This window comes from Neomonachus schauinslandi, chromosome 10 (genome assembly GCF_002201575.2).
Source record: "Neomonachus schauinslandi chromosome 10, ASM220157v2, whole genome shotgun sequence".
Taxonomy (NCBI): Eukaryota; Metazoa; Chordata; class Mammalia; order Carnivora; family Phocidae; genus Neomonachus; species Neomonachus schauinslandi.
In genome coordinates this window covers 51,963,570-51,973,925 of record NC_058412.1, presented here as the reverse complement: position 1 = coordinate 51,973,925, position 10,356 = coordinate 51,963,570, and the positions used below count along the sequence as shown (strand labels likewise).

Genomic DNA, 10,356 nt, shown 5'->3' with positions numbered 1-10,356 from the left:
GTTCACCTTCCTGGCAGCCCGGCCAGCAAAGCCGCCTCCATTACCTGGATTGCTTGGCAACAGGGGAGCGTGATAGGACTAGAAGGTGTGGTGGCACCAGCTGGCAGCGGCCTCAGCGTCTCCTCAGTGGCGGAGGACCGGGTGGGTGGGCCAGCTCACTGCTCTGGGGCCTGGAGGCTAGCCACGCCCTCAGCACTGCCACGGGAGAAAGATTTAGGACTCCAGTCTCGGCCTCTAGCTGCTCTCCCGACAGGCACCTTGTGTCCCCAAGACAAACTAAAACTGTCAACCCTACCTAGGGCTTTACACACCTGGGAGCCTTAGCTCTCCTAAGATGACTGCGGTCTGATTTCATCACTCATTTTTCTTCTTTGCTGCCAAGGACCACCCACACCTGGCACGGAGTAGGTGATTAATAACTGGTTGCTTGTATGCTTGTTTTTTGTAGGCATAGGAGTAGGCAGCTCTCAAACTACTTTCTGGGTATGGTAAGACTGCGCAAACAAGTCCCCCGGAGCTAGATTTCGCACTGGAGAAAGAAGTTGCTAAGATGGAAAGCGAGGTTAGAATAAACCCAATCGTCCTGGGTTGGAATTGGAGGTATCAGTATGAACTCATTTTTAATACATATAGAGATAGATGTAGAAACATATATAGATGAACTATATGGTTTTTTTCTTAGATCTGACCACGCCAGTGGCCATGTAATATAAGCACACCCCAGTAACAACGAACACACCGAACACCCAGATCCTGGTTTCTGAATATCAGACTCCACCAGAAGGAACCAGGGTTCCTTGGAGAAATGGCCAATCCCCAGGCTGGTCCAGGGAAGATACAAGATGAACCTGAACATCTCATGACAGGAAAATAAGGAGGGGCTTGGATTATGATGGGGACATGGCCCGAGAAGACAGAAGCCAGTTTGAAGAGGCCAAATCTAAAGCAATTCGAGTGTCAAAATAATGGTAGTACAGAGGATAACTCACTGAATAAGAGTCTGAGTCTACAATGACATAAATAATAAACAGGAAGGCCTGGGTGGCTCAGTCAGTTGAGTGTCCAACTCTTGATCTCAGCTCAGCCCTGCCTTGGACTCCACGCGGGGCATGGAGCCTACTTAAAAATAAGTAAATTAATTTAAATTAATAAATAACAAACAGGAAGGGAAAGCTCAGAATTGAGTGCCAGCTAGTACACATAGGGAGTAGAATTAGAAAAGCACCATCGGCAGGCAAGGATCATCAATGGATCTAGTGGGTAAGTCTGACGAGAAACAAGGTATTCATATGGTCTCACAGCATCAACCCAGAAAACATTAACTATACACGACAGAATAGTCTACAGTGGAGAAACCTGGCAGACACTCTGACCAACGGATGAAAGTCAACATCACCAGTAGCAGGACCAAGAGGCAGCCGGTACCTCCCGCTGCGAACTGAGGAGAACACATCACCTTTCTGGGCACTCCTGCCAAAAATGCATAACCTGAATTTGCTCATGAGAAAGCGTCAGTCACCCAAATGTAGATTCACACTCAACAAAATAACTGACCTGGCCTCTTCATAAATGTCAAGGGTGTGAAAGACAAAGACAGACTGAGGACTTGTTCAGGTTAAGGAAGCCAAAGAGACACGGGAACTAAATGCAGCATGTGGCTGGATTGAACGATGGACGGAAGACAGTGGTTTCTATTGGGATTATCGGGAAAATGTAGTAAGGTCGGCAGATCAGGTAATAGTATACCAATGATAGTTTCCCGATTTTGATCACTGTATTGTGGTTATATAAGGGAATTCCTGGGGCACCTGGGTGGCTCAGTCAGTCAAGCATCTGGCTTTGGCTCAGGTCATGATCCCAGGATCCTGGGATCGAGTCCCGTGTTGGGCTCCCTGCTCAGCGGGGAGTCTGCTTCTCCCTCTCCCACTCTCTCTGTGCTCGCTCTCCCTCTCTCGAGCTCTCTCAAATAATAAAATCTTTTTGAAAGAGAATTCCTTGTTTTTTAGGAAATACACACTAAAGTCTTTAGAAGTAAATGCATATCATATTTGCAATTTTCAAACAGTTTATATACATGTAGATACAGACAAGGAGAGAATGAGAGAATAAGGTTAACTGGTATAATGTTACTATTTGGGGGTGGGGGTGCCTGGTGGCTCAGTCAGTTGAGTGTCAGACTCTTGATTTCTGCTCAGGTCACGATCTCAGGGTCATGAGATCTAATGCCGTGGGCTCTGCGCTCAGCGGGGAGTCTGCTTGTGCCTCTCCCTCTGCCCCTCCCCCGGCTGTGCTGTCTTTCAAATAAATACAATCTTTAAAAAAAAAAAAAGTTAGGGCGCCTGGGTGGCTCAGTTGGTTAAGCGACTGCCTTCGGCTCAGGTCATGATCCTGGAGTCCCAGGATCAAGTCCTGCATCAGGCTCCCTGCTCGGCAGGGAGCCTGCTTCTCCCTCTGACCCTCCCCCCTCTCATGTGCTCTCTGTCTCTCTCATTCTCTCTGTCTCAAATAAATAAATAAAATCTTAAAAAAAAAAGTTACTATTTGGGGAAACTAGGTAAAATGGATGGAAATTCTTTGTAGTGCTCTTGCAACTTTTCTGAAAGTCTAAAAGTATTTCAAAAGTTTAAAAATAAAATAAATGTTTGCGGGATAAAGGCATGAGGAATTATTTAGCATAGTCCGGGGAATTAACAGCCATTCAGGGTGTGGTGGTCATTAGTAGAGAAGTGGGTGCCTTGTGGGAGCCCTGAGTTGCCCCTTAACTAAAGGTATCAGAATGTTCTTGGCCAGAGCTTTTCAAACTTTCCTGTGCCTGAGAATCACCTGGAGAGGGTTTCTGTTGGGTTTTGTTGTTGTTGTTTTCCCCCAGCGGAGGCTCTGGTGCAGGTCTTGGTGGGGGTAGAGATTCTGCATTTCTAACAAGCTCCAGGTGACAGTAATGCTGCTTTTCTGCTGGTCCGGGTATCACCCTGTGGGTCACGAGGGGGTAAATACAGCTGGGATGCAGACCACACGTTCTCGAGCCTGGCTGCACGGCAGGACCCTGAAGAACTGGCTTTCATTGATCTTCCCAGGTGATTCTCCCCTGCAGCCAGGATTAAACCTTTACATTGATGCCTCTCCCTTTCCATCATCTCAAATTGAGACCCTAAGTCTGAATACCACCCTGGCTTCCAGAGCTGCATTCTCTGCTGCTGCTGTATCCATCATACGCCCAGAAGCTGGATGAATCTTCTGGTCGACTGTGGTTTAAACACACGATAGGCTCCATGTCCCGCGTGGAGTCCAAGGCAGGGCTGAGCTGAGATCAAGAGTTGGACACTCAACTGACTGAGCCACCCAGGCCTTCCTGTTTATTATTTATGTCATCATAGACTCAAGTTATGTGCAAACCCTTACCCCAGGCACCAAGCCCTCTGCCATGTGTCCACAACCTACTTTTCCTAGCTGCTCTCCAGGGCTCCCCCCTTGATGCTCCGTTCCCACCCCCCTGCAGCCCAGGCTCCACCTTCACGCATTTGCACCTGCAACCACCTCACATGCACACAGCATTGGTCTCCGGTCTCACTCCCGGATGAGAGCCACCCCTTGGTTCCTTCCTCCATGAGGGTCTGTGCTTACAAAGTCACAGAACCCCCACCTCCCGGCTGGGCCCACCCCAGGGCTCACATTCCTTCGGGGACAGGCTCCCTTCACTCAGAACAGAGGAGCAAGCACCTCTGCAGCTGGGCCACAGGTCACCCCTGTTCCTGTTCACGTAGGACAGGGCTCAGCTGCCTGCCGTGTGTGGGCAAGGGTAGAGAGGGGGCAACCCAGGTGTTGCCCTGAAATTCTGGCCTGGCACCCAACTCCCCATCCCCTGTCCGCCTCCCACCCTCCCTCCTTCAGCTGAGCGTGTGCCTCGGATCTGAAGGACCTGGAGAAAACAGGTCACAGGGAGGTGCTACCTGGGTTGTCCCCTTAGAGGAGGGTTTGGCCTAGGAGTGAAGCCACATTTGTTAGGAGCTGAAAACCAAACTTGAGAAAGGAACCTGGGAGGCACAAGGAGACCATCTCCCTCTGCAGTGTTCTCCTACCTCCTTCTCTGCTCCTCCCTCCTCCACGGCCGGGCCTCTCCAGGCCTCACTTGCCCTGAAGAAGACTTCGTTTGTACTGACCTAGCACCACACACCGCCCCCCATGCACTGAGCCTGCTGGAGCGGATTCCTGTTAATAGGCTTGGCTGCCCAGGGATGGGCTGCGGTAATCATGAGGATGAGGGGCTGCGCCTGGGCCTCAGTTCCCAGGAGAATCGCAGCTAAAATCAGAGAGGGGAGCAAGGGCCCCTGGCTCAGAACAGCTGCTGGAGGGCCAGCCTCAAGTCCCCAGAGGCTTCTGAGGCGGAGGACTCAACCGTGCCTCTGGCTCCTGCCCAGCTAGTTGTCTCTCCCTTGGGGATATTCAGGTGGAAACTTCCAGAAGAGGCTCATCCCACCCTCATGAAAGGAAGATGTCCCCTCCCACCTCCCATCAAAAGCTCTTGAGGCTTTGCACCCTCAGTCTCCCTTTTTGGCTGAGTGTTTCCAGATACTCAGCCCGGCTGAGTTCCTTTTTGGCTGAGTGTTTCCAGATACTCAGCCCGGCTGAGTTCCAAACAGAGAGGCAGGAACTTAGAAGCAGATATGAGGAAGACCCCTAAAAAAACAAACATCCCATTCCCAGATCTGGGAATGTCCTCCCCACTCCATCCCGTCTCTCTAATCTCAGGCCCCACGTCACTCCAGGAAGAAGCTGTCTTTGAGATACCAGAGCCCCCACGGCTACCTCCACCTCTGTCCTCCAGACACCCTTGGGCTGCCCCATGCAGGTCAATGCTTGTCCCCTGCCCTGTTGTCTCTGTCTCCCAGGTGGCTGTATGAACTACTTGCCAGGCAGGTACTTTCCCACTTGTTTACAATAACCGTAATTTTCCAATCCCCAATCAGTATCTCACAAATAACGTTAGGGTCACTCTTGGGTAGAAGAGGAAATCTGGATGCGAAAATATTGTAGTTTGAAATGATTAGAAGAATTATGGAAGAAATAAGTAAAAATATTTGAAATTGAGGCTATCTTAGAAAATCCAAGACAGATACAGGCACTGCGTATATATTCTCTTACATCTCCAGGCTAATCACTCACAGAGCACTTGGATCTTCCATCTCTTTGACATTTTCTCCCTGTTTTACCCAGCCGCTCACATCCATTCCATTCATCCCTAATCAACACATTACATGGTTTTTCCATGAGTCAATTTTTATTGGTTTTTGAAGTAATGAATTATTGGCATAAGGCTCAATGAGTTTCAGAGCAAATGACAGAAGGAAATTACATCATACAGGGAGGTGGGAAGACCCAACAGGGAAGACTCCCAGAGCAGCTCTGACCCTCACCTGCAAGAGTGGGTCTTGCTTGTGAGGACCCTGCAGGCAGGACCCAGCCCAACTGAGAAGGACTGCATGGAGCTGGAGGTGAATGAGCCACATCTCAGGGGAATCTGAAGAGGTACCTCAGTCCTCTCTGAAAGACAGTCGACTATTTCTAGCCTTCTCGGAACCTTCCAGCCTTAAATCTTTGCCACCAATAGCAGCTTGACCACCCATGAGGACTCTCCCTTCCTCTGAGATAGCCAGCCTATTCTCCCTCACCTGTGCCTTTTCAGATGGAAGCCTCCCCAACCAGGGACAGATGAAGGCCCCTGAAGATGGAGGAGGAGGGAGAGGAGGAGGCAAGAGTTGGTTTCAGAGAGGTGGCAAAACCCAGTGACCCCTGAGGGTATTTGCCCTTCCCCTCCACTGTGGTAGGTCTTCCCACCAATGTTTGGGGGGTTAAGAAAAGGGGGCTTCTCAATAGGAGAGCTCCTGACCCCCCTCCCCCGAGGAGGGCTCCTCCTCTATGAGCTCCAGGTCGAACTCATCTTCCAGGGACCCTCCAACAGGCAGGAGGCGGAACTTCTTCCCCTTCAGGGTGCACGTGCGATGCTCGAAGTCCAGGACGGCATTGTGGTCCTGGAGCACGTCCGTACCAATGATGGCTTCTTCAGCGCTGGCGCTGGCCACGAGGAACTCTGCCTTCAGCTTCAGTTTCCCCAGGGACACCACTGTATCCCAGATGCCCAGGATCTTCATTTCAGCCCCATTGGCCACTTTTACCATGTTCTCAAAGGGCCGCAGGGTGTCCAAGTCACCATCCGTGACCTCCTCCCACAAGCCAGGGTGGACCACAGAGACCTGGGCCCCGGAGTCCACCAGGAACCTCACGGGCACTTTGCCAATTTTCCCCTTGAGGTAGTAGCCCTTACCCATGCTGTTGGCAAAGATGATCTCCTTGGGCAGGTGGCTGGGGGCGGCCTCGGGCCCCCCGAAGGCCTGCAGGAGGGTCTCTCTCACAGCCCCATAGTCTTCCTGGTCCTTGGGGCTGAGTCCACTGTAGAGCTCCAGGGCATCTCCCCTGAGGGACTCTTTCAGGAACCTTAGTTTGGTGGCATGGTCCCAGTGGTTGAGATCGTTGATGACTTCGAAGCGGTGCAGCCAGAGGTATGGGGCTACATTGGTCCCATCAAAGGGCTCCGGGATCAAGGCACGCTCCTGACGGCCTTCCTGGCTCCTGGCTCCACTCCCCGCCATCCCTCTGCCCTCCTCTGGAACTGCAGCAGCAACCCACGCCAAGTAGAGCAAACCACAGAGCAGTGTGGGCGCAATCACGCTGGAGAACAAGGCCTCTCTGAGCAGAGTGTTGTTTGCTGCCCGTCTGGGGCAGGTGGAAGGGGCCCGGCACAGGTTGTCTGACTGACTGCTGGGCACGGAGACAGGCAGCTGCTATGGCCTGCTCACTCTGCAGAGCCTTTTTGATGCCTAGCCTAGGCCCCCAGGGCTCCCCATTCTCCTTTGTTCTGGAAGCCCCGCCCTTGCTCAGCCCACCCTCCTGCCAGCATCCTGCCCAACGAGCAGGATCAGTGCCTCACCCTTCTGCATCCATCTCTGGGACTGGTACAGGCCAGCCCACAGTGCAAGAAAGTCCAGCCCCAGTCAGAGGGGACCCACTCAGGTACCCTCCCCAGAGGGTTTAGCTTGTGTCCGAGAATAACAGATGAGGACACAGAGTATGTTATGACATCCAGGTGTCTGTCATCAGCTGGAGAAGGAAGGGGGAGGCAAGGACCAAAGGCCCATCAGCTTCTAGCCTGGGGAAGCCCCTTTGCCCTCAACCCCCAGTGGCCACTTTGAGTGGCTAAAGAAAAGGAGCATACATTCACTACGCTCTTACTATGTGCAAGGCCTGGGGTAGGTGTTTCTCATACATTCTAAACCAAGTATGGAATCCCATAAGATTCTCTAGAGGGAAAGACAGAGGATAGTCCCAGAATCAAGAATGCACAGAAATTGTTTAAGTGAGGGGACACACACACACACACACACAAGCATTTACCATGAACTCGACTGCTACAGTCATTTTTCCCTCGTTGATCACATCTGATTCAGAGTCAGCACTTGGAGGGGAGGGGAAGGGGGCAGGCCTAGGCCAGAGCACCCTCATTAAGACCCTGAAGTGGGTTGGTGCCAACCCTGAACTTCTGGGAGTGTACGTCAGGATCCGGATGGGCTCCAGCTCCAGCACTGGGCGGGCCCCAACCTCTGAGCCACCGATGTCATCTCCTCCCCTCCTGTTCCCTCTCACCCTCCAGGAACCTTCCAAGAGCCCCTTCCTCAAGCTCCGCGGCCCTCCCCCCCCCCCCCTCATTCTGTGCTCATTCATGGAAAAAGCAGCCAAGGAATCTCACTCCCTTATGTTCTGAAAAGGGGAAATGTCCGCCATGTTGGCAAAGCCAGTGGTGAGGTTCTGGAAGGCTTTGGATGGAGGAAGTTGGCTGTGTGACCTCCGGCTGGGGAGTGCAGGCTGCCTTGGGCCACCCCATGGATTCCCAGAAGGCAGATCTGTGAGACCCAGGGTTGGACCCTGACTTGGGCCTGTGTAGAGAGACTGGGGCTGTTGGGGGGACCCACTTTCATCACCTCCTTCAAATGTCATCCCCTCTATGGAGCCTTCTCCTCTGCATCTCACACACGAGCCCACTCCCGGCTGAGCACGTGTTGCAGTGTGGTGTGCTGGTTCATTCATAACTCTGTCTCCTGCAATGAACCAGAGTGTGAGGTTCACACAAACCAGACACATGTGACTGTCTCCAGCCCCCACAGAAACTTACTCTCGGGTCAGCAGGTGTTCCCTGCCGGGCTCCAGACCTGTCTGAGTGCTGTCACCGAGCAAGAGGGATTAAGACAAGAGAGGAGCAGGAACGGTGGCACACCTGTGGCTGGGGGCTGTTTTTCCTGGCCCAGAGCCTGTTTCTCATCGGGTCCCTGTACCACTCATCCCCCAGTACCTGGCTGACTCCCAGAGGACCCTGGCCCCAGTCCTGCCTCTGGACATGCCCAGGGTCCCTGGCTATACCGGAAGATCCTTAGTCCCTGCTGCTGTCTCAGCCCCTTCCACCTGACACGGTGAGCTAGCAGAGAGGCAGCTGGGTCAACACCTCTCATCACAGCTGCCTGGCTAAGGTGGGGCCCTCGTGTCATTCCAGAAGCCCAGAGGAGGGGGAAATGGAGTCACTGGGAAGGTGTCAAGTGCAGGTGGGTCTCCAAGAAGATTGCACCATGAAAAACCTGCACGCAGAAAAATGGTCTGGCCACCCACAAGACCAGGAAGCCCCATCTGCCAGTGAGCTTTGTGGACAGCCTCCCAACTCCTGGGATGGGCGCTGTGTTGTCCTGTGGTCCAGGGAACTGACCTAGTAGTGGCTCACCTGGCGCACCTGGTCTCCTGGAAGTGGGAGTGTGTGAGGAGGTTGCGTGTGACGGAGGCATGTGAGAGGCAAGGTGGCTTGTCACCTGGCAGACTGCTAGATGCTCCAAACTGGGGCTTGTCAAACCATCGGGCAGATATTGAGTCATACCTCCCCATTGCTCCGGACTAGAGATAGGTCGTCCCTGAGACTTGGGCTGTGGCACTTGCTTGGGTTTGGTGTCCCCTTTGGCAAAGCCATTTCACATCCACCACCTCCGCGGCACCATGGAAACCCACGAGGCCGAACAGCCGGCCTTCCTCCAGACCTGCAGCACAAGGGGTGTGAAGGGCGATGGCTGGCCTCAAGCCCAGGCTCACACACTGTCCAACGCAAGGATAACGGCATTTTGCAAATACAGGCAGGGAAGTGGGAGTCGGGCTCAGGGAGACATGCGGGTGGGTCCTGGGGGCTTGTGTGGTTGATGGCCTCTGGTGGGGACGGTGAGCTAATGGGCAGTGAGAGCTGGTTGTTAAATGTTCAAGAGTTCTGTAAGTCAGTTCTTAAACCAGCTGGTAGCTTGAAATTGGACCTGGTGGCAGTATAGACACCGCAGACATTAGCAAATTCTTAACCAGGACTTTTTTTTTTCCTGGAAAGCCAGCTGGTCATCCCACCCCTGCATGGGGGCCTCGGTCATGCCCTCTCTCTGGGGCAGGCCAAGCCCCGTGGCCAGTGATTAACAAATTTATCGAAATCTCCACTCCTGCCCACTCACGTGGGCCTAAATCCCCTTTCTTGCCCACCTTGCCCTTGACATTTGCCCAAACAACCTTTACACTTCTGGGTCCTTTGGCTTGAGGCAGGGGACCCTCCTCAGAGGCCCGGCAGGCGTTCTGCTCGTACAGACCCATCTGGACCCCCAGACCGAAGCACACGGGGCCCTCACAGTCACTAGGAGAGCGGGAAGGCCTTGAGTTTAGGGACCGGTCTCTGGCTAGGATCAGGAACATGATGAAATAACTTCTCACGTTCCCTTAACCCTTGGGAGAAGCCATACCTGGAACACCCCAGAACCACTGAGGGACCTTGGAATTGCTATGCTAATCTACGATGATGAGCTAAATCAGCTGGGGCAGGCCAGGTGCCACAGCCTCCTCCCAGAACCTAGGAAATCATGCTTAATTATTGACAAGTATAGGTATTGGGGCGGGAACACCCTCTTTATTATCCATCAGCATCTCCTGAGTGTGCTCTGAAGCAGGCACACCACACTCAACCGGAAAGGAGGCAAACCAGGACAATAAACAGGAAGGACTTAGGGAATCCCCACCCTCCACAACCCCTCACTGAGAATCTGGGGCTGTGAGTTCTGCTGGCCCATTGTTGCCCCCAGCTCCCTGGCCCCCTCTGCCGTTTCCCCCCCCGGGGCAGTTGTGCTATGCACAAGATCAGTAGAGGGCCCATTAGGGCCACCAAGAATTGAAGCCCTCGGTGGGCAGTGGGGGCAAGGGGGCCTGGATGTCCTCAGGAGATTGTTTTGAGCAAAGAGCAGAGAG

At 53.0% G+C, this 10,356-nt stretch overlaps 1 protein-coding gene across 1 annotated transcript; it reads right to left on the bottom strand.

Moving 5' to 3' along the window:
* Nucleotides 1–5,259: 5,259 nt before the first annotated feature.
* On the bottom strand, nucleotides 5,260–6,878 carry ASPRV1 (aspartic peptidase retroviral like 1). The gene has a single exon (XM_021699120.2). It carries the CDS (start codon nucleotides 6,642–6,644, stop codon nucleotides 5,865–5,867), a length of 780 nt encoding a protein of 259 aa, XP_021554795.2. The 5' UTR covers nucleotides 6,645–6,878; the 3' UTR covers nucleotides 5,260–5,864.
* Nucleotides 6,879–10,356: the final 3,478 nt, after the last annotated feature.